General features: G+C 40.8%; 1 protein-coding gene across 4 annotated transcripts in view; it reads left to right on the top strand.

Moving 5' to 3' along the window:
- PRTFDC1 (phosphoribosyl transferase domain containing 1) overlaps positions 1–22,956 on the top strand; it is a 47,244-nt gene extending 24,288 nt beyond the window's left edge. The window contains exons 4-9 of one of the 4 annotated variants that reach the window (XM_075419543.1): positions 2,141–2,206; positions 17,987–18,004; positions 19,451–19,533; positions 19,939–19,985; positions 20,728–20,759; positions 21,795–22,956. In XM_075419543.1, the coding sequence (XP_075275658.1) occupies positions 2,141–2,206; positions 17,987–18,004; positions 19,451–19,533; positions 19,939–19,985; positions 20,728–20,759; positions 21,795–21,914 (366 nt within the window). In that variant the 3' untranslated portion in view covers positions 21,915–22,956. Of the gene's footprint in view, positions 1–2,140; positions 2,207–17,986; positions 18,005–19,450; positions 19,534–19,938; positions 19,986–20,727; positions 20,805–21,439 lie in introns of all 4 variants that reach the window. The other 3 variants (XM_075419541.1, XM_075419545.1, XM_075419544.1) reach the window with 3 other exon arrangements.
- The last annotated feature ends 1,352 nt before the right edge of the window (positions 22,957–24,308 follow it).

The following is a 24,308-nucleotide window of genomic DNA, read 5'->3' as shown; positions in this document are numbered from 1 at the left end:
TAGCAACTCAGGGCAAACTGCCCCTGTAGTAATTCCTGTGTGTTGGTTATTACTGAAATTCCGGTCTTCCTCATGTGGAAATGAAAAAATATTTTGTCACTGCCTTGGTTACACATGCCGTGATAGATATTAGAAACGATCTGCTTTTCATAATCTTGTAATAGCCTTGACCTGAATATGTCCCAGAGTTTTGAAGAGTGACCTGTCTTGCTCTACAACAAAAGGCTGTGCTTTTAAGCCTGAACTTAAAATCTTCTCCATCTCCACTTTATATTTAGTTTTAAAATAATCTTCTGAGGAATCAGTTGCTTGGTTTGGGTTTTTTTCTTTCTGTTTTTCTTTACACAAAGAAGAGAAATGTTGAAACTTCTATCAGAAAACATACGGGATGTAACCTTCATTCCTGTTGTAGCTCTGTTGCCCAGGAAACGAACGAGAGCAGCATGAAAAGGATCTAAACCTCCTAGATCTGGTGCAGAAAAAGTGAAGTCAGGTCTAAAATCTGTCTTTAAGGCAATGACTGCGAAGGACCTTCTACAAAGCTGTGGTATGAGAGGGTTTTGGGGAGTGGAGTCTGAGTAAACGAGGAGCCTTTTGGTGGGTCTGCAGTATGCAAACCTCGAGAATTTGCATCTGGGCAATTCTGCAACCTTCACTTACGGTTACTCAGGAAGGCTGTGTTAATTTAGATAATCCCCATTCCCATGGGAACCACAAAATAGTTCCTGGGGTTGCCAGATCGCTTGTGATCCAGTGGCTGCAAAGGTTCCTTGGAAGTCCCCGGACCTGTGCCACCCAGGCTGTGAACGTGGGCAGATGTGGCTGTCACTGCACCACAGGGCAGGCACCTGCGTGCTGCCTCTGCTGGGGCTGCTTTCTGAGGGGAAGAAGAAGAGCTATAAACCCCTTAGTCCAGGAAATCCTCACCTACCTTGCAAGTCATGCTGTTCCATTATTTATTCGTGGAAAAATATTTTACTTCAGAGCACTGGAATTATGAAATAAAAGCAACAACTGCATTTTTAGCAGTTGTTTGCAATGATAAAGTTTCCTGATGTTACTAGTAAACTACAGTGTCACGTTGTGATACTGCAGCTATTATTAAAATTGTACTAACACTATTTTCCTTTGGGTAGGGAGATTAGATTAGCACGTGCACCAATTTTGCAAAAAACTCACATTAACTTTATTTAGTTTTGCTCTTGCTTTCTCTGGAAAGTCCATATAGCCTGGCCATGGCTGTATATTTTCTAACTTGCTACCTTCTTTAAGGCCTCTTTTGTCTTCCCTTAAAAGTAGGGCTTCCGTATGTCTCCCTTATGTGATCTTAACTTTGTGTGCTGCTGATAATGAGATTGAACTAGAGCTAGTTGAGAATTTTCTGTCAGAATGAATTTCAACTAGAAATGCCTGTAAAACAGATATATCAAAAAAAAGTTTTATTGATTTTTTTTTCAAAAAAACCCTTTTCTAATAGGGAAATCAAAGCATACTGTTCTGTTGCATTTGGTTTGACCTGATTGACAGTATTTTGTTTTAATGAATTGACCTCAAGGATTTTTATCTTCGAGTTACTCAAAAAATCAAAACCAAAACTCTTGAAACTGTATGGCACACTGAAACTGTTCTTGATAACAAGTGATCATTTTTGCAACACTTTTTTCCCCTGAAAAAAATACTGACTGAATTTCTACAAAATTAGCTGAGTTCTGTGTGTGCGTGACAGATGTAAGCACACTTTGCCTGTGTTTCTAAAGACTGTTCCAAACGAATAATGTGCTTACAGGTGTTTGGTCAAGTGTTGAGATGCTCCTGGCTTCCTGTTGTGAAAGGGACAAATACATTACTCAACGCTTGTGATACTAAGAAATAATAAGCTAGGGAACATTATTTATTTTAAAAAGAAAGAGGCAACTTTTTCTAGTTCGGTAAAGCCTGGAGCTTGATGTTAGCTGAAATCCAACCAGGAGATGATAGAAGCCACAGAAACAAGTGACAGGAGGGTTTTGTCATACACCAATACTAACGAGCATTGGAAAATATTGGTAACCAAGACTTTGAAAGATCCAAAGTTAACATCTTTATACTTTTATGTTATACAGTTATATCCAATTTCAAGGTTTTTTCTTTCTTCTTTCAGAATGATCAGTCTATGCAAGATATGCAGATAATGGGAGGAGATGATCTTTCAAAGCTGACTGGGAAGGTTTGTTAATTTTAAATTTAAGAAGACAGTACATCCACTAAAAACACTTGAGAAATGCTGTGTGATTTTGCACATGGACTATCAGATACCAACACTGGTATCAAAGAAATTTATTAGTCTCTATTAAATTGCTGTAATGCTGTTACTTTCAGATTGCAGATGCCCCAGAAGGTCGGAATGTATCCCCTCCATCCTAGTGTAGGGATTTCCCAATAATTGCACACATACCATTAGTGAGATTTTGAGCAAAATTTGTACTGGAATGCTTCCTCTGAGCCTGTTTATGTCTTGGAGCCTTGTTTTTAGTGCCCTAAATGGGTGCATGCAAGCAAACGGCATGCTGAGTATCCCCATTGAATTCAGCATATGAGGAGTTCAATACAATTTTGCCTGCTGCACAAAGTTCAGTTGAGGAACCTTTCACTCAGATAATCATATGGGATTTTTTTTTTTATTTCCGCATCAGGCTGGTTGTATGACGGAATTTGCTTTGCACTGTGCTTGAACATGGTGGTAATGAGAGAGAGTGGTTTGAGTCAGAGAAAAGGCTATTTTCATCCAACCATGGTGTACAAAGCAGTACTTTAAGGGGAAGGAAGGCTGATTTCATTAGGCAAATGGTCAGTGTGGAAAATGGTCAGAAATGGATTCTTACGTATTAAGGCAACATAATACTTACCTTGTTATCTGTACTGCACATGTAGTTACTTTTTTATTAGTCGGCACTAAATGCCAGTTTCTTCAAAGCCCTCAAATGCAGCACTAGGAAACTCATTTGTTTTGTTGTACTATAACACACAAGAAAAAGAAGAGAAAAACTTAAAGTATTTCATTACCATTAAATACGTTTTGATGCAACTAGAACTTAAATGAAAAAAATGCTGCTATACTCAGAATATTTTAGTGATATGTATGTCCTCAATTTGCACTTCTAAGTACTCCTGCTGGGTGTTTGTTTTCAAATTCTCACTAAAGCTTTAATCATGTTCTTGGGAAATATTAATTCATTTGCTACTTTCTAATATTCAAACACTGGAGCTACCTGTTTTTCTATGATGATTTTGCATATGTTTCTCTACCTCACAGGCAGAACTGGCAGTGCACCTATTCATCTTACCTAACATTTCACTTTCACAGATAGTCCAAATGCTTTCTAAGCAGGCCCAGCTCCGCTTCCACATCTTCCAATCCCAAATTTTCTTGATGAATGGTTTCAGTTATCAATATCTTTTCCAGATATAATCTCTCTAGTATTATTTGAATTCACTGGGGCAAAACATTATTTTCTTTTGCAGGACTTTTGTGTATTTGTGTGTGCCCACGTGTATATGAGAGAGAAGGGAATTGTCACCCCAAGTAGTTCTTCTCTTTCCAAAAAATAAAATATATTGTTTTCTTACTGTGAAAATCCCGGTGACCTTTTTCTCATCAGCACAACCCTCCTGTTCCCAGGTATGGAACAAGACATAAAATTTGGCTGTTGGGAAGGCAGGAGATGCTTGGGGAGAAGACTGAACAGCAATATAATTTGAGATTGCTGGGTAAAGAGGCTGGGATCTTGGGTAGGTGTGAAGGGGCTGGTTTGGGAGTGAAGGTGGTTGCTGATCAGAAAAGGAGCCCGGTGCTGGCAGCTGGGTGTGGAAAATCTGAAGCGGAGAGGGAAGAGGGGGCTGGGACTGCCAGCGGAGCAGACTTGCTGAAAGGGCATGCTCGGCAGTTGTTCATATGTGTGGCTGTCTGTGACACAGCTGATGTATGAATAATTGGTTAGCATTTTCACTATAACATATGAGAATGGGGTTTCCTTAAGACTTATTTTACTGATTGAAAAGCTGGGACGCAAAGCTTGAGCTCAAATTTTCATGCTTACATGTCTAAAGTTGGATATATAAAGGAGTGGCCTTGTGTCCACGGATGCCAACTCCTCCATCTGTTGTTGACTTAAGCAATTAGTGCAAGTATTCAGCACATTTTTCTAATCAGCCATTTGCGAACTGATTCAGAGCCTCCTACAGTCAATGCAAATATTTCCTTGATGTTTTTTTTACTACCTTAGTTTAGCTCTTGGCTTTTAAAACTGCTAGCTTGAGTAACCATTCTAAGTCACTGAGTGAATTAGTGGCAGACTTACTGGTAGAATTCAACTTCCCTGCTTTTAAGCGAGCTGGATGTTTCTTCTGCCTGCTTGGATTACTTATGAAGAAAAGATTGTAATTATATTGAAAAATTAATATGCCAGGTTAAATCCCATTAACTTCATGATCATGGAACGTGTTTTCAAAAGTGCCAGCATGGGTTTGAAATGTAAGTTCCAGTAAGTTTCCATAAAGTTCAAAAGCATCAAAAACGTAAGCAGTTTTGAAAGCTGCAGACAGAAGATGCTGAGATTTTGATCCTAAAGTGCTCTTCATTAAGTAATAATACGTGGAACCTCAGCTAGCCTATGATCTTAGTGAACAACTAAATCATCTCCATGCTGGAAAAAAAGATTACTGAGTATATTCATGAACATGCTGTTCTCTAACAATGTTCTTTTCTGAGAAAGCTTAAAGAAAGTAAAAAATTTTTGAAGTAATTAAAAGGGGGCTGTTAAGGATAATAGGTATTCAGAAGGAATAATATCTTCTCTGTACTTCTCTACAATATGCATTTGTTTATAAAAATATTATAAGCCTGGGAATAATGTATAATGAACCAAACTATGAAAAAGAAAAATATTCTGAGGGAGGAAAGTTAGCATACAGATCCAAACTGTTACCTGGAGAAAATCATCCACAATTTGAAATTCTTCTTCTGTGAAGAAGGTCACAGAGGCAAGAATGAAGATTTCCATGGCATAAATCATTAATAAAGGTACTTGAAAAATGAGTTCTAATACAGCTTGAGACTCTAATGCTTTATAACTATTCTTTTCCATGCAGAAAAAACATAATTTCAAAATCTCTCCTTTAATGATGTAAATGGTGAACATAAAATTTCTCACTAGCTGATTTCACAGTTAAGTAGCTGCTTAGTTTTCAGTTACTTTAAAGCGAAGTGCTCATTTGGGTAAAAATTATCATTAATGTTTGTAAAGAGGAATAAATTTTGGAAACGGGGAGATAATTAATAACTGTCCAGAAAACTAGAAGCACTGTTCCTTCACCATTCCAAGGTCCTGTGCAGCCTGCTGTAGGTGACCCTGCTTCGGCAGGAGGGTTGGACTAGATGACCCACAGAGTTCCCTTCCAACCCCTACCATTCTGTGATTCTGTGATTCTGTGTTTCAAAGCAAGATGGCTATGAAAATTTATGTAGATGAGATGAAAGAACAAATAATATAATTCTGTTTAGTATTAATACTGTAATCACACTGTATAATACTGTAAAAATCCGTAACATATTTTAAAGTATTTGTGGCATTTAAACAAAATAAATTTTAAAACATCTAGAAACTTCAGTAGATTCAACTGTACCAGCATTGTGAGTTATCACTGCCATTTACCTCTTGTACCTGTATGTGTGTATATTTTGTCCCAAGAGCTCTGGAGCTGGTTATGTAGTCCAAAGTCTCCACTGACAGGAATCATTCTGTGTATCACTCCATATGAAATATGTCTTGTACCCTTTGAAAAAAGCTCCTATACCACTTTGACTGGTCTCCTTGCAAATGAGACAAGTTAGACAAAATCATAAACCTAGAGTTTATATCATTTTGCTATCAAATGCTTATTACAGTTGTATAACATATTTGATGTCAAAATTAGATACATATGTTTTTGTCATTATCACTATTTCTACATAGAATGTGAACAAAATAATTCTTATTCGTTAGGTTAATAAGAACTTCTAATTAAAACAAAGTAGTTACATAGTTAGTATGATACAATCATGGAGCCAGTGGATTTCTGATACTCCATCTGTCTGTAATATGTATCAATGCCTATGTTCTTTATGAAAGACAATTCCCCTTGTTCATAATAAGTACATCTTGTTGATAGCCAGTGTTTTTGGCATTTTCGGAGAAGTATAGAAGGTAATAAATTGTGATCAAGAAAAAAAAGAAAGTGATTGTCTTGTATTCTCTCTGCACTTCATTGCTTTAGTGTGAGCACTCCATCACTACTCTGATGCTCTCCTAAAACGACTGATCAGCTCATATCAAAAAGAGGTTTCACTCAGAGGAAGATATCCACCATGCAGCATTCCTCACTTCCTTCTGGTAGGATTTGTGCTATAAAATTTCCAGACTTCCTTTATATATCTTACCTAAATTGGTTTATCCACTGTCTACCATTTTCATATCCCACTTGTCATATGGGAAGATGTTCCAGGAACATAATGCAATCTCACTTTCTTTCCTTATGCCTCTCATTTCTTCTCTTATTTTACTGAACCATTTATCTGCATGTCATAGATTCTAGCAACAGTTCTGAGAGCTGTTGCTCTAGCATTCTCCTAAATATGTTAGCATTTCAGTATTTAATAAATGATACATGTGGCAGCTGTGTAACACAAAGTTTTGTTCTCTAGATTTAAAATACATATTATCCTCTCCTTCACCATTCCAAGTTTGTTTCTCAGAATTCTCTTGGTTCTAAACTGATTACTTTTTCTCCTTCAGTATTCACTGGCTTGACTAATGTTCTTTCTCTCCCTGCATGCATTCCTCTCTGGAATAATGCCCGTAAATTGCAGAAAAAATAATGGCATTCTCTTAGAACTTTATGTACATGAGAGACTATTTATATGACAGTAAAGGTATACGAAATCCTCTATACACTTCTGCAATAGTCATGTCCCCCACTCATCTCTACGTCTTACTGTATTCCTATCAGATGTGCAGCTTTGCCTTTTTCATCTTTTCAAAGGTTGATTTTATGTGTCTTGAAGCATTCCACATCTTCAGTACCTCTACTTAACTGCCTCTTTAGTCACTTTTGTTGTTCTGTGTTTTTTCTTAATTAGATTTTATACTGTCTCCTCTTCTGACAGTTGCCATCCTTAACTGCTTTTTCCACAGCAAAAGACACTATTTTTTTTTCTTCCCCAGAGACAATGACCTTTCTTTGCACTTCCTTCTTAGGTAGTCTGTTCTACTGTTCATCATTATTTTCTTTTGGTGGTGTTGTTCTGGGGGAAGAAAAGTACAAAGATAACTTCCCAGCCTTCCTATCCCATTTTTCACATGGGCTCTGCTCACCCACTGTCTGCCTGCTTCTACATCATATGTGTTCATCATTCTGTTGATTTCACCTGCGTCCAGAAAATCCTCTTCCAGTGCCAGATGATCAGAAAATTATACTTTTTCCTTGAAGTAAGAGAATGGAGACAGTCATCCATTCCTGCATTACCTTGAAGTTGATTATGGTAATTTGCTCTACTTCTTATGCACAACTGAAGCATGCTGTAAAGATGGCTGCAAGCAGAACACGGGCACGTACAGCATTCAGCACAATACTCTCTAAGAACAAAACATCAGTGAGAGCATGTCATCATGCCCTCCGTTATGTCCCCCACTCTGTTAACTCTTGGAGATACTGAACTAGTCTTACAGACTTTAAGCAGCTGGAGTCTGTATGCACAGGCTCTTACCGTGTTGACCAAGTTGCTCCCATCAGCAGCTGACCCTGGTCAAATTGAGCGTCTAAAAAAGTAATGTTTTTGAGGTATGATGTCTGTCCTTTCAGGAAAGCCATAGGATTTGGATCAGCCCAGCAGAAAAGAATAAAATCAGACATTCATGACCTTTTCTAGAACCCTGTAGAAAGCTCCCACTTAGATGTCTAATTTCTCAGAAGTCTTTCATATTATTTTCTAACATCTTGATGAAGTGTTGGTATATGTGGATCTCATTCCTGTGCATACCGTTAAATGATTTCACTTCTACCAGCAGTCCTTGTAGCTTCCTTTGGACCTCCTCACTGAAACACAATGCGTTATTGTTGAACCTTTGTTTGCTGACGATCCTTCAGCCCTATGGCACTGCTTCTTCTAACCTAAGTAAAGTTGTCATAAAATGTCTTGGTTAACCAGTAGTACCTGGGGTTCCCCAAACACATCACAAACAGAACTTTGTATAGAGATTCCTATGTTTTAAGATCCCAAAGCACCATTATATTCTTGTCTGAACTTCTGGGTAATTTAGATTGGAGGGTCCCAAATGATAATTTCCTCACTGTGCCTACAGTTTTTCTTTTGAGCTACCAACTATTTTGATTTAAAGACTTGACAGAGAAGCCTTCAGGCATGTTTTACCAACATTCAACTGTCATCACTGCTAAAATGGTGAACCTTTCTCTTCTGAATTTGGATAGCTTTTTGCCTTTCTCTGTTATCTTTTTTAATACCTTTGCCTACTAGATTGAGCAGCTTGCTCAATATCAATATCAAATTTATATATTGCTATATGGTTGCATATTTGCCTATCATCCAGTCATTACTTAAGCTCCTTTTAGATAAACTAATACATTTGGACCCTGCTGTAAAGTACTGGCATACTGTAGGATGTAAATGAGACAAGGTTTGAAGGTAGAATTAATAACAGGAAATTAATAGTAGGCCATTGATATAGTTGGAAGAAACAAAATTTCAAGCATGCTGATCCTTCTTTTGGTCTGAACAGAATCAGCAAGCTTCAAGCTAAGTACAGATTGGGATAAATTATTAATTTTAACCTAATATGGTAATCAGACAATTTTGGAGAAAAACGTGGTTGCCCTAATGATCACTCTCCTTATGACCAAGGGGGCAGATAAATGTGCTAAGAATTCCACTGACCTAAAATAAGAGCACAAATTGTCAGCTATGGAATACTGCTAAAGGAGTTGGAGATCAGCTGCAGTGGAAGACTATAATGTGCCATAAAGCCAGTATTTTACGGAGTCCATGATTTCCACTAAATACAGTAGTTCTGGATTTTTGTTCCCAGGCTCAGCTGTTGAAGGTATTTTGTAGTCTCTTTGAGGTTGTGGGCTGAAAGGTCAAAGTTCTTTTGTGAAAAATGTTCTCCCACTGGGAATTGGGCTGTTAATTAAATAAAAGCTATTACTTCCTGCTACAAACCTTACTTCACTGTAAGGTGTTTTTTCCAGGTCTCAAAACATTCTTCTTCTCTCAGTCTTAAGTTTTTCCTGCTTTTTTTTTTTTTTTTAAACTGGGTGCATGTTATTCTACTGATATTATGCTGAGACATTTAAGGAGAAAATACCCTCTTTGTGTACCAACCTGATTTTCGTGCTATATGTGCAAGGGCTGTGTTTGTCCTCTTAGCTGTAGTATTGCATTAAGTGTGCTTGTTTATTTAATTGCCTAAGTGGAGTTTCTGCTTTCTAGGAAATACTCCAACTTTCTAAATTTGCAATTTAACATTTTACCTTGTTACAATTTTACATTTTATGTGCATTCAAAGGCAGCCTTTCCCTCAAACTCTTATTCAGTGCTAACTTCAAAGCACTGCTATTTCATAGCAATTTTTCCTTTGAAATCAGTCTTCTAAATGGAATGTAAAATCAAAATCTAGAAAAAAATGTTATTTTTTCCAGGAAGGTGAAAAATAGTTTCCATAGCACTTACTACTGTCAGGCAGGAGGCATACATGATCTCATTACTCTGCTTGGTCTTGTTAGCTGACATTGTTCCATTTGTTACTGACCTGTGGGAAGGTAAACAATAGAAATGTATTGACTCAGTGCTGGAGTATTTTTCAGCTTGTTACTAGTCAGGATTGTTCTTACATGTATTATAATAGCAACCTGCTTTCTTGCTGTGTATAAGCTCATGTGGCTTTGAAAAGCAGTGAACTAAAGATTTTCAATTTTTGCAGGTTTCCAGTCCATTATTTAAATTTTAAAATTCACAGATACGTTGCAATTTATTATAAAAGTGAAAATGTGTCTCTCTAACATGAGAGACAAATTCACATGGGATGCAGGGATTAGAAATTATTTCTTCTTCATTTTACGTAATACTAATATTGTCAAAAACCTCCTGCTTTTTCCAGATGTCCCAAGACATGCGGCTATGAGCCATTTCTACTACTGTCTAAAAAAGGATATGAGAGAACAAATTTTATTTCTGTGTAGATCCAGTTCACACCATAAATATTATTTCTACTCAGTGTGAGTGTCCATGTGCAGAGTCACAAGTCGCATGCACCCTGATCACTCAAAACTGGAAAATTTTAAACTTCACAGCACCTCTTTGCATTTAAAACCACAGAGTACAGTTTTAGGGCCAGTGCTCGTTAATGTTCTTGTAAATGATCCAGACGCAGGAATCGAATGTACATTAAGTAAGTTTGCCAACAACACTTAACCAGGAGAAACTGTGGACTGGGACTGCCTCGAGGGTAAAGAGGCCTTACAGAGAGATCTGGATAGACTAGAGAGCTAGGCAATCACCAACTGTATGAAATCTAACGAGCAAGTGCCAGATTCTCCACCTGGGATGAGGTAATCCTGGTTATATGTACAAATTCAGGGACAAGAGGCAGGGTAGCAGCCCCATGGAAAGAGATCTGGGGGTTTGGGTTGATGGCAAGTTGAGTATGAGTCAACGGTGTGCCCCGGCAGCCCAAAGGGGCAACTGTGTCCTGGGGTGCATCAAGCACAGCATCGCCAGCCAGTTGAGGGAGGCGACTGTCCCACTCTGCGCTGCAGTGGTGCGTGCTGTGTGCAGTTTTGGGTGCCTCAGTGCAAGAAGAACGTCAAACTGTTAGAGTGTGTCCAGAGGAGGGCGACAAAGATGGTGAAAGGTCTCGAGGGCAAGGCTTAACAAGGAGTGGCTGAGGTCACTTGGTTTGTTCAGCTTGGAGAAGAGAAGGCTGAGAGACGACCTCATCGCAGTCTACACCTTACTCAAGGGGGGCAGTGGGAGGGGAGCTGCTGATCTCCTCTCTCTGGTGACCAGCAATAGGACACGAAGAAATAGAATGGAATGGAATGGAATGGAACAGACTATTTCAGTTGGAAGGGACCTACAATGACCATCTAGTCCAACTGCCTGACCAATTCAGGGCTGACCAAAAGTTAAAGCGTGTGATCAAGGGCATTGTCCAAATGCCTCTTAACACTGACAGGCTTGGGGCATCGACCTCTGCTCTAGGAAGCCCATTCCAGTGTCTCAGTAAAGAAACGCTTCCTAATGTCCAGTCTGAACCTCCCCTATCACAGCTTGAAACCATTCCCACACATCATGTAACTGGATCCCAGGGAGAAGGGATCAGCACCTCCCTCTCCACTTCCTCTCCTCTGGAAGCTGTCAAGAGCAATGAGGTCGCCCCTCAGCCTCCTTTCCTCCAAACTAGACAAGCTGAAATTCTCTAGCCGCTCCTCACAGGACATGCCTTCCAGCCCTTCCACCAGCTCTGTTGCCCTCCTCTGGATGCATTCAGTTAAATTGTGGGGCCCAGAGTTGCACAAGGTATTCCAGGTGAGGCCACACCATCGCTGAAGACAGCGGGACGGTCACCTCTTCAGACCGGCTGGCTGTGCTGTGTTCGATGCACCCCAGGCTGCCGTTTGCAGTCCGGGCTGCCAGGGCACGCTGCTGGCTCCTGCTGAGCCCGCTGCCAACCAGCACCCGCAGGTCCCTTGCTGCAGGGCTGATCTCCAGCCACTCCTCTGCCCATTTGTACCTGTGCCTGGCATTACTCCATCCTAGGTGCAGAATCCGGCATTTTGACTTGTTAAATTTTATCCCATTAATCATTGCCCAATGCTTCAATCTGGCAAGATCGCTCTGCAAAGCATCTTGTCGCTCAAGACAGTCAACAGCACCTTCCAGTTTGGTATCATGAGCACACTTGCTAATGGTGCATTCAACGCCTGCATGCAGATCATTGATAAATATATTGAAATGGGATGAAGTTGCATCAGGGGAAGTTCAGATTGGACAAAAGGAGAAGGTTCTTCACTGAGAGGGTGGTCAGTCGCTGGAACAGGCTCCTCAGGGAAGTAGGCAGGGCCCCCAACCTGTCGGAGTTCAAGGACTGTCTGGATGACACTCTTAGTCATGTGGTTTAGTTCTAGGCAGTCCTGCGAGGAGCAAGGATTTGGACTCAGTGATCCTTATGGGTCCGTTCCAGCTCGAGATGTTCTATGATTCTGTATTGCACCAGCCTCCTTCCTGCCAGCTGCTGGTAGAAACAGCTGTAAACACAGAATGAATCACAGTCATCCATATCTGTCAGCTCTTAACCATCCCTCTGATCCATCAGCAATGAAAGCTGCTGATTCTCTTGCAGCGACTCAGTAGAAAGGTGTTTCAATCTCTGAAAGTTGAGCCACCACCCCTTCTTTATTTGGACTATATAAGAAATCTTTCCAGGACGTATTTTAAAAAACTGACTGTTCTCTGTGTCTCACTGTAAGATATAATAGCACCGTTATTAGATTTCTGGACATACTTCACAGATTGTATTGGTGACAATGGCTCTACTCAGAAATTAAGCCATCTTCAGTCTCGTCAACATGTCAGTAAATATTCCTATTTCCTGTTCTCCAAGCTCCAAAAATAGACAGAAAATATCATGCATGCCAGAAGGCCAGATTACTTTTCATGTGGTTTCCTCCTCTGCAATTGCCTCAGATATATCTGCAAGGACAGAACAGTCTTGATTTATGTGGTACAGGAGCTTCAAACACATATACATGAAAAAAGATCTTATCTTCAGCGTCCTTTATCTTCCTGTCATTTGTCCAGCTATCAGTAAGTGCCGCATCACCACAAGGTGATGAGCTGGTGACCATTCTCCTGCCCACCAGGAGATTTCATGGTGAAGCTGAATGAGCTCTTTCACGTACCTGTGACCTTTCCCAAGGTGTGCTGGATGCAGCCCGCTGTGCATTTAGGATGATGGTGACATTACTGATAATGTACCAATTTGTTGCATCCGTTGCATTCTTTTATCTTATTCTGTCCATTTGCTAAAGGATAAGCTAATCTATTTCAGCCAGTTTTAATTACACAGCACCACTCACATACAGTCTTGGATACTGTGTATCAAAACATTTCGTGGCGGCGTGTTACTCTGCTACTCTGCTATTGCCATCTCTTTACTGGAACGCTTCTATCGGTAGCCTGCTTCAACGGGAGAAAGGTAGGGGATAGGCAGCAATACAGTCGGTTTCCCAGCACATCGTGTTGGTTTGTAGGAGGTGGTTTCTGGTACCAGAGAGTGGCAAACCATTTTGAATGCCTTCAGTCATAAGCAAAAGTGAAGTATGATGACTTTAGTCACAGTAGCCCTGCCTAATCAAAACAGGGATTAATGTATCTCTCTCAAGGATGCCTGCTTATTTATATATATGAAATGCCTTCATATCTACATATTTTATAGTGGCTTTTCCACTGCAAAGTCCTTACATTCAGGATTTCTCCATAGCACAGAAAGTCCTCATCAATTTTTGGAAACAATGAGAATGTGCATACACGAAACAGAGAATCTGTGTTTCCTGACCTGGACTGATTAAAAGGCCTGATTAAAGGGCCTTTCTAAGGACCAGACCTCCCCGTGCATATCATTTGCAACTGTCGGGCTCCTTGACTCTGAGGAGAAGAGGCAAGAATAACAGAATGCTGGTCAGGCAGTTCCAGGGTCCACCAATATACTTCCTTCTCAAGTTAGTCAATAAATACGAGATCTTGCACTTCAGCTGAAGTCATGCCCAGGTGACTATCACTCTTGTGGCCAGACAAACCCTTCAGGCATGTCTGGATCCGTGTTAATCTTCCTTCTTTCATATGAGTCATTTGTGATATGGAAATGTAGATGAGACTAAATTTCTGTTAGACGGATGTATAACTGGTTGGAAAGCTGTTCTCAAGAAACAGTTAATTATGCTTCACTGTCAGACTGGGTGCATTAAAGCATGTTCTCCAGGGACTGTACAATATTTAATTCATGACTTAAGAGATGGAATTAGCACTTAATGCTAGTGATACTACCTGGAAGAATACTACAAGATAGTAATATGATCTGAAGAAATTAGTTTAAGAATTGAGTTCAAAGAATGACGTCTACTGACAATAAAGATGAATGCTAACTTCTGTGTTAATACAGAAGTAATCTTTTGCATAAATGCAGGTGAGGTAGAACTGAGTAAGCGACAGTTCTGAACTGGAGACGATAGGTGGATCACAAGTTGCACGTGAGAGCAGCGTAAGGTGTAACTGTTGTACTGGAATATATAGAATGGAGGATTATTTGTAAAGCATACAGAGTGGTTCTTTTATTCTTCGCGACACTGGAAAAGGCTTCTCTCTGGTTTGGGGCACCACAGCTGGAGAAGGATTCCGACCAACTGGACAGGTTCCAGAGGAGAACAAAAGAATGATCAGAAACCTAGAAAACAAGATTTGTGAGAAAATGTTGAATAAATAGAGTTTGTTTAATCTGAAGAAGAGGAAACTGAGGAAATACATCTGTCTTCAAATACAGAAGAATTTAAAAAGAGAAGACAATAAAGCTTTTTCTATGTCCACTGCAAAACCAGTTCAGGGCAAATAGCAACAGAAGGTTTCTAACTGTATTTTTGGTGTTAGATAATGAGGCACTGAGACACATTGCCTGGGGAAGTTCTGAAGTCCTCATCATGTTCAAGAACAGGTAAATCAGGTATCTGTGAGGGATAGTTTTAAGTTGATCCTTCAGACCAACAGAATAGTCTTGATGACCTTTCATGGTCTCCTCAGACCTATTTTCTATGAATGTCAATGATTTTTTTTCTCACAAGTTAATTTGTAAGGTCTGCTCCTCCCTATTGGTTTAATCCTGATCCCACAGCCAAGGCAGCTGCTGTCCCCTCATTCTGTATAATTTTATGGTAAGCAAGAGAATCTCTCTTGCTGCTTAGGACAGGATAGCTGAAGCAGCTGTGGTAGCAAAGAAACATATTTGTCTATCAATGAAATGTCCCAGGACTATGTTTTTCTCTCAATCTGTCACGACCCTGTGTGCACTAATAGGCCTTAATGGCCATGACCTGTGTCACTTAGGGCGTCTACCCACACCTGTGGGCACAGGAGCTCCAGTTCAGCTCAGCCCTGGGCTTTTAGTCCATGTCAGAGCTATGCTTGTATAGGTACCGATCTTCAGCTCAGCTACAGCCATGCCTGTATGTTACTAGAGGCATGGATCCAGACACAAACTCACAGACTGACTTCCTAGTTTAACCTCAGGCCTGTGGACCCACCTGGAGATCAGTGGGCTGTGTTCAGTCAGGGTTACTCTCGCTGAACCTGATCCCAGCCTATGGACTGACGTCCCAGCTGAACCTCGGATCTGCCTCGTCACCACGGACTCACCTGACGATATACTCTCTTGGCTGAACAAGTCTCAGGTCTGGCCGCACTGTGGGGTTGGGCCCTGGCTGGCGAGGCCCCTGTGCTGCCAGCCGTGTTACGACACTCAGCTCATGGCTACCCTTTGCTTGGGCAGCAGCCAGCCTCTGCGGCACCCTGGCACTGTCTGCAAACGTGGGACTTTGCAGCCCTCTGCTATGTCAGTTTTGGTATGTCCCATCTCACGCCATAGCTGCTGGGGAGGTCGTGTCACTAGAAGATCCATGCTCTTTGGTAGGAAAGTTCTTGTCAGCAGTACGAAGAGCAGCAGGAGATGCATGAAACCAGCAAAATAAGTTGGGATGTCGGGCTGGTGTCTTCAGGTCAGCCTCCACCAACTGCCACTCACAGCCATCCAGGACTGTTTGCTGGTACTAAAGGAGTGCATTTCTGTCTTTGGTTCTGGTGAGGATCTTTCCTTGTCAACTCTTCTGCTCTCTCGCTATATCGTACATACGTGTGCGTATGTATATATACACACATAAATATTTACGTGTATCACCAGCTGCGCAAGTTCCCTGGGGGATGGTTAAACCATTACTCCTGCACATAATCTTCAGGTGTCCACTGACTGAATCAAGTAACTTGCTTATGCCTCAGACCCAGGTGTCCCGAGCTAGTCTTCGGAGGTGTTTTTCCTAGTTATGACTTCATCCAGGAAGGCAGGTGAGAGCCAAACCCTGTTTGGATACAGATGGCTTCCTTTAAGAAAATGTGTCCCTGCACACCTGTCATAAGCATCTCCTGAACATGGTTTTGGTGTCTTCATCTTATCCAGAGGACTGACATACTTTCATTCTTTCTTGACGGAAGAAGTTTATAGAGGAAAGGCATCTTTGGACTTTTGTTGTTAAGAGGCCTTTGACTTTTTACCTACACAGGACTAGGTCTTTCATATCCAGAGTTGTTTGTGTCAGCAGCTGAGGGCTGACAGTCAGGAGTGCCAAGCAGGATAACCACCAGTGAAACCTGTTTGAAAACACCAAAAAGGAGCCACCCTCCAAGATTAACACACATTCCATCAGAGCTCAGTCTAAATTAGTGGCTTTCTTGAGTGGTATCTCCATTGCTGACATCTGCTGAACTACTACCAGGAGTTCCCTCCACACCTTTACCAAGTGTTTTGCCATTTCAGAAGCATCCAGGTATAACACAGTATGTGGTAACATGTTTCTGCAGTGGTTGATGCATGAAGCATGCTATGTCAGCCTACCAAGCACTGTGATTGTTAGGAGGAACTGCAGTAGGAATATAAATACGGGTAATCTATATTAATAATTTCTGTTCTGAAGATTAAAAAAAGACTTACATATCAGTTAATGAAACTGTTAAAGGTGTGCTGTTCATGAGCACGCTCCCTTCACACACTCCTACTCCATGGTGCTGGAGTCTTTTTCAGGACTCTCAGCCTTGGGATTCTGTGAAGTAAAAGGAAGTTCAACAGTCTCCACGTTGTGTGGGGAGCAAAGGCAACAAGCCTGATAGAAAAGCAGTGGAAGGTAAGCTCGTCTGTTGAAGACTGCATGGATATGAAACTACCTGTCGCAGGGTTTTGTGGGACATACAATGTGCACAGGCATGTAGTAGATAGATAGATAGATAGATAGATAGAGGTATTTGTGAAATAACTTTCCTCTTGCTGTTGCAGGTTTCACCTCAGAAAGTAGAACTTAATGAAGGATTATAAGAGTCCATCCTTTTGAACATGCATATGATAATGCCCACTAATAAATAGTTTTTTTCTTCTGATAAGAACGTTACTTCTTATTGTTGTTTTTAATAGAAGAACAGAAGTCGCCTTAGATATTGTGATTCCTGGAACAGTGATGAACCATTTCAGCAAAAACATCAGCCTATGTGATCATGCTGTCGTAAGGCTTGACATCACTGCTCTTGACTGGACCGCTCACCTTCTCTTCAAGTAATGCTACTGATTTCAGCAGCAGTATTTGAAAAGAAAGAGAGTGCTTCACAGTATGAGAATGGGTGGTACAATTTGGCCTGTAATCCTTTACTGTGAGGTTTCTGGGGGGCGGGGGGAGGGGGAGAAGAGCATTTATTTCAGAGTAAGGATAATATTGCTGTAGTGTCATATTAACATTGGAAATAGTATTTTAGTGAACTATGTGAACTGTAGTACACAGCTAGACACATCGGAATGAAGTGGAGCTCATCCCGTTTGGATTTCTTCCATCTAATTTTGTTTTCCGAAGCTACATCCGTTTTTGCACAAAGAGGATAATCTAGGCAAAGCTGAATAAAGTCATAGCCCCTGACTGCAGGGCTTGGTTTTATGGCTGGTGCTTCTTCAGGGCACAAAAATGAAACAGGAAACTCCTTATGTCCTGCCATGTTGCACATATGCACATGGACCTGTCTGTCTCTTTTTCAGACATTTGTTTCTTTCAGTTTGTGAATATTGGTGTAATTGTATTTCTTTTTGTTTGTTTCTTTCAGAATGTTCTAATTGTGGAGGTAAGTCAGGTGCTTATGTCATATCCTACTTAGATGAAGTCACATAGTCAACTTGTGATTGTGTGCTCAGTTTCTAAAACCCATCTGTGTTTACACTCCTTTAGCTGGGAGGTGCTGAAGAGGGAGAGGGGTTGATTTGCTTAATGACCTCTCAGTCTTTTTGCAGTTGCATGACGGATCAAACTACATTGCTGCCACTCTGATTTGTACTCTGGCTTGTGATAGCCAGGAGTCTTTGTTTCTGCGTCGTTTGATTTGTTCCTTCTATGGTTTCATCAGCTCCTGTTCTGCAAGTTGTTCTGTCCCTTGGAGGACAACGAATCAACTGCAGTGATGCACTACGCTCCTCAGCTGCATGACTTTGAAATAGTAGCACAGCCCTACGCATGCTTTACAACTTCAGGGCTGTTCACACGCTGGTTGAGAGTGTCAGTCATGCTCTCGAGTCCCCATGACGCTGCTCGTTAGCGCTGCATCCTGCAGTGTCCCCCAGGGAGGGCCCATCACAGATATGTTGCTGATGTGAACCAACAGCCTTTGGTTGTAGAGGAAAAGCATGTGTCACCTCACTGGTGCTGTAAATGCTTAATTAATGCAGGTGATTCTCTTTTAAAATGTTGGAAAAGCAGCTCGGACAGTTAGCGAGCACGTCAGGATCTGACTGGCATTTCAGGCTCAGTCGGCTGGTGTGAGAAGCTGGACGGTGTAATCAAGGAAATGTAGAAATGTTGTAATGTCTTTCGGTAGCAAAGGAGGGCAGAAACGTCGTCAGCCACAGAGATGGCTGATTACCTGAATGACTCTTAGGAGCCCCATGTTTGCTAATGCTAACTGCCGCAACAGAAGTGAAAAACTCCACAGCAATTTCTGTTAATGCCATTAGGTAGCTGGGGAGCAGAGACAAGGTGTTGCGCGTGAAAAATACCCACCCGCCGAGTTCAGGATCAGCAGCTGCTCTCCATGTTGCGGTCAGTTTTGTAGCCAGGTGTCTACTGATCTCATCCACGTCAGGTTGAGTACAGCAGCTCTGGAGAATACTCGTTTGTGCTGGAGTAATAAAACAACAAATAGGGCAGATTTAGCCCTGACAAGGAGAGATGTTGACGTACTGTAGTCTTGAGCATAATACGAAAAGTCTGATCCATGCATCCTTGCAGTGTCGAGTGAAGTCATCTCCAGTCCCATGTTGCATCCCAAGTACTAGAAACATAGCTGTTTTCAAGAGCAAGTGGACAGTCCTTTAACTGATGATTTTATGAGTGGAAAGTGCTTGCTTCAAAGAGTGTGAGCTCAGTTATAATCTTTTTTGGATGTGCCTCACAGTGCTCTGGGAAAAATACATGATTTCCACAAGATAAGATGGTGGAACTGCTCAGTCATTGTCCAGATTTCCTCTTTTCAGCTTTCCTTTGTATTTTACTTATTCTATTTTTCCTGTTTTGTAAGGATATTGTTGGAACTGGAAGGACTATGAAGGTTCTGCTTAATAATATAGAAAAATACAAACCAAAAATGATTAAAGTGGCAAGGTGAGTAAAACGATCACAAAACTTAGTAGTTAATTAGTCTAGCCCAACATATGTGGAGGTTCCCATTCCGAGATCCTGCTTGAATTCGATGCCACAGTATGGCGTGGGGAGCTCTGCAGAAGAGCTGCCTGAGTCACGAAGAGGAGGGTGGAGGGAAGGGGAGGCAATGCTTCTGTGTTGTTCTGCAGCAGCAGTGACCCTTCAGCCGTTTCCAGACTGGCACTGGTGGAGTTTGAAGGGGAACACACCCGTCTCTTCCCTGCCACCAGGACATTGTCGGGAGGAGAAGCAGAACGAGAACAGGGATTCATGTGGCTTGGAAGTGTTTTGATATAGGGAATAGTTTTTATGCATGTTTTTCAGGTAAATATATCTACATGGGTTTTGTTTTGTTTTTAATTACAGTTTGTTGGTGAAAAGAACATCTCGGCCTGATGGGTACAGACCGGATTGTAAGTGTTTTTGTCAGAATCTGTACATACCAGTAGAAGAAGTTACCACTGTTCTACCACTTGCCTTTCATATCATTCTATGGACTGCTAGAAGCATTGTAAAGTATCGGTTGTCAATGGGACTATGGGATGCAATGGAAGGATTCGTGCAGTTGTGGTTTAGAAAGCTTAGCCTCCTTATAGTCTGATGTTTTCTGCAGAGTACTAACTTTACAGGAAAGTTGTGAAAGGGTTTTATTTTATCCGTGAAAGATGATTTAATTTAAGAAGCATTTGACATGTTTTGGTAGTGCAATATGGAAACCAGTTTTTGCTGTTCTCAGAAGAAAATCTATAAATCTCTGAACGTTACTTCTGAATTAAAAATGTCCTTTTTTTCATCCTTATTGTGATACTAAAGAGTTGTCATCACACACATATACCAATGGAACTTCCAAACGTAGCCAGAATTTTTCAGCTCTGATTTTGGCTTCCTTCCACAATTGTGCCACTGAGAACTGTACACCACTCTCCTACTCTCCACCAGCTATTCACATCCCTGTCACAAAGAGTCTATGAGCGGGAACTGGGTATGGGGATGGGGCTGCTGCTGACCTTGGTGTCTCAGAGTCAAAAGTAACATAACCTGAACTGACTATATGTATCTATAGTTTGCTTGTCAGAGAACCAACACAGGAATTTAAGGGCTATATAATTGCCACTGGTCTTGTATTGATGGTGTTTGTTATTTGTCTCAATACAGATTATGGATTCGAAATTCCAGATTTGTTTGTGGTAGGTTATGCCTTAGACTACAACGAGCACTTCAGAGATCTAAACGTAAGTTTACCTAAAAGAAATAGTTTAAAAGTCAGTGTTTTACTTTTCCAGGGTGTCTTAAATACCCCATAATTTGCTTCTTCCCTGGGGCCTTAATGTCGTGGTTGGGATCATTTCAGTGAGTGTAGAACTCCCTGCAAAACCTCAAATAATCCAAAGGAGTCCCAGCTCAGCACTGCGAACGGCTCCTTCCCATCGCTTCCCCCTAAGAGCAGAATCATACCTCTGCTATGCTTCTGTCTCCTGCGAGCCCAGGGCTTCACGGGTCCACCATTCCCAGTACGTGCAGGGACAGCAGGGAAAAGTGAAACACAGCTACAGTCCAGACAGGTTTGGACTTTCACTGCTCTGTTGTCTGCCCCTTTTCTCAGTGAGATAATGATGGACAAAAAGGTGCAAGCCTTGCCTTTGCTTCCTGTGGTACTCCTGGGGTGGGCCTCAGAGTTGGGAATTGCAAGTGGAAAAACTTGCTGTGGCTAGAAAGTGAAATCAGAATTCAATTCCAGGTCTCTGGAAAGGAAAGGGTAATTACAACATCACTAGATTGGTCCAGCGAAAAGTATTTCTGAACAATTCATTAATAATTAATAATGTAATCAACTGTGCTGTTGCAATCAGCTTTATACTTTTTTCAGCACATATGTGTGATCAATGATCACGGCAAAGCAAAATACAGAGTCTGAAGTGGTAACATCCTCACCTGAAGATCTGTACGCTCCGTGAAGCAGAAATTTGACTGCACTCCCTCAAGCATCTCCCAGAAGAGCGGTTCGACTGACTTGTGTTTCTTTCAACTCAGTATAATAAGGGGTTTACTCTAGAGATACTGATTAATATTCACAGAAGTGAGAGCTCTTATCTGAAATGTGAAGTAGAGGGCTTTTAAAGTGATTACCTTTTTTAAGTATTAAAATTACCACATAAGATGCCTTTTGACTGATAATTTGTCTGCCTCAAGTCTCATTGTGAATGCTTCTTTTCTTCTCTCAGTCCGTCTCTCTACCTGTTGCAAGTCATGCACGTCGCTGCATTGCAGAAGATCACTCAAAAGCGCCAGTCTGTGCACGAAGATTATTTTACAGAGTATTAATGAATTCAGCATCCTTTTAGTCTTGGTCAGATATGCTGCTGCCAAGTTGAAAGTACTGTTTTGATTTAATTCCGCAATGCAAAAGTTTCAGCTGCAGCTGTATGTTGTGTGATAATACATTTCTAGCAGTTCACCATTGCCTCCTCCAAGCAGAAGGTTTAACTCTCAGAACGTGCTGAACTACAGTGCTGGTACAAAATGAGCCTTTGCAAGACACCGGTGATCTGAAATTGGAGGATGTCACTGTTTTGGTATGTCATGTAGCCATAGATTTGAACTGTTTCATGTGCTGAATTTTAATCAAGAGAAAACAATGCCAGGCAGGTTTCGATTTCTGCACGGTATCCTTTCACTTCTGTGGGACACAAACAAGCGAAAAAAACTAACATAGTGTTCTCCTGTGTATGTATTCTTAATTAAACCTCATTAAGAACAAATGTTTAATGCTTGTCAGACAGTTATTCAGTTGTAATTTGATTTTTGTAGCATGTCTAAGTTGAGACTTTTTGTAACCATTTGCCGTCTTTAAGAATACAGATCTGATGATGTTGGAGACTTGTCTGAAAACAGGAAAAAAATGTATAGGAAAACAAGTTCACCTATGAATACTGTAGACTATAGAGAGTCCTTCCTTCCCGTATACATTGTGTTTGAAGAAGTTTGTTAACTTATGTGCTGTATTAGGAGTGAAAGATTCATTTCTGTACTGTGTGTAACTGTTCTCAACAACTTCCCGAGGGAAGCCAGTGCGAAGTCAGTAGCTGCATGTCGATAGCTTTGCTCTGAACTGTAAGAGGCAGATCGTTATTAGCTTCAGGTTTCTTTAAACTAATAAAGGAACAGTGAGAACACTTGTTACATTGCACAGTTTCTTTTCCTGCTTCAACATATTTCACACATCCCGTAAAAGCTCTTCAAAAATATGCATTTCATTGATAATCTGGACGTGCCTTATATATGTAACCTGTGGCTCATAAGCTATCGCTGTGTGGATAAAATCCATGATGCTAATGGCATGAAGAAATAAGATCAGAGAATTACTGTGGTTGCTAGAGAAATGCTTTAGCCCGCTCTTCTTTACTTTTATGACCTATATTTCTGTTCTGCTGAAAAGCTTTCCCTCACAGAACAACTTCTGTTATAGAGAAGAAAGCACACCCATACAGCCCCTGGAAGGAGCTGGCAAAAAAAGTTTCATCTCTTTTATGAGAGTGTTACATTTTTTCTTAATGCTTCTGATTTCTATGGATTTAGTAGCATTGGCATGCTGCGAAGGCAGACATGCTTAGGCTTAGGCCAGGAGATCCAGTAGGTTATTTCCTTTTTAGCTCTCTTCTTAAAAAAGTGCAGTCCAATTCGCCTTGCTACGTGATCAGCCTTCAGCAACAACAACAACAACAATGTAACAAGTGAATTAGTCTGAAATTTGTGTGAAAATACGAGTACTATAGATGCACGTAGTTCAGGCTGTGTTAAAGTTGTTTCATTGGAAGACTCAGATTATTAAAATTGACATACTTAATGGAAAAGACCAGAGTTACAGAAAAGATAAGAAGAAGAACTGGAATGTTTCTTCAAATTAATTTTATTTCCTACTGCCATGATGTTTTTAATGTTGTGATAAAGCACCGTACAGATTTCAGCAGTGAATTTGGATGTGGAGTTGTACTGTGAATAAGAACTGCTCTGGACTTGATGATCTTGGAGGTCTTTTCCAACCTTAATGATTCTATGGTTCTGTGATTCTCCTCTAACAGCATATTTGAATTTTGTACCTTTATGTGTCTGAGCATGTCCAGATGTCTCAGTTAGCATTCCACGTTACTCTCTGCTTGAAGCACTTCCATCTGAAAAACGAGTTTTCAGTTACTTTAATAATCTGATTCCAAAATATCATTAGTGTAGCTGAGGGAACAGGTAATTATGCATGTATGTCTGATTATTATTCGGTCTAGTTTCTTCAGTGTGCTCAGATAGTTCAAAACAGTGTGCTCAGTACTGTTTTTCTGTAGCTGTCTCCTGGATTCCCCGTGTCACAATGTGCTGTAACTAAAAGGCCACGAAACATTTTTTCAGTTGCGGTTGCACCCTATGACCCACAGTGTTGGTTTTTTTTTCCAAACCCGTTCAGCAACATCTGTTGCTGAAGCAGAGAGGATGTTCTTTACAATCGGTTATTTTCCTGGACATCGTGTTTTATGTATTTGGCAGGCATCCATTTTTATCTCAGTTTTTCTTCTCATGCACTCTTAACACCCGCATCCTTTCCCTACCTGTTGAATACAAATTAACATGGGCAGTAATTTGTTTGCAAGTTACATAAATGTTTAGCAGCCGTCAGGTTTTAGACTTTATTCCGTTCATTCATGCTTACATCTGGTCCAGTTTCAAAATATCTGAAAGTGATTTTCTGG

Source organism: Opisthocomus hoazin, chromosome 4, assembly GCF_030867145.1.
Source record: "Opisthocomus hoazin isolate bOpiHoa1 chromosome 4, bOpiHoa1.hap1, whole genome shotgun sequence".
In the NCBI taxonomy this organism is placed as follows: Eukaryota; Metazoa; Chordata; class Aves; order Opisthocomiformes; family Opisthocomidae; genus Opisthocomus; species Opisthocomus hoazin.
The sequence above is the reverse complement of the archived record's forward strand: the minus strand, read 5'-3'. Positions and strand labels throughout refer to the sequence as shown.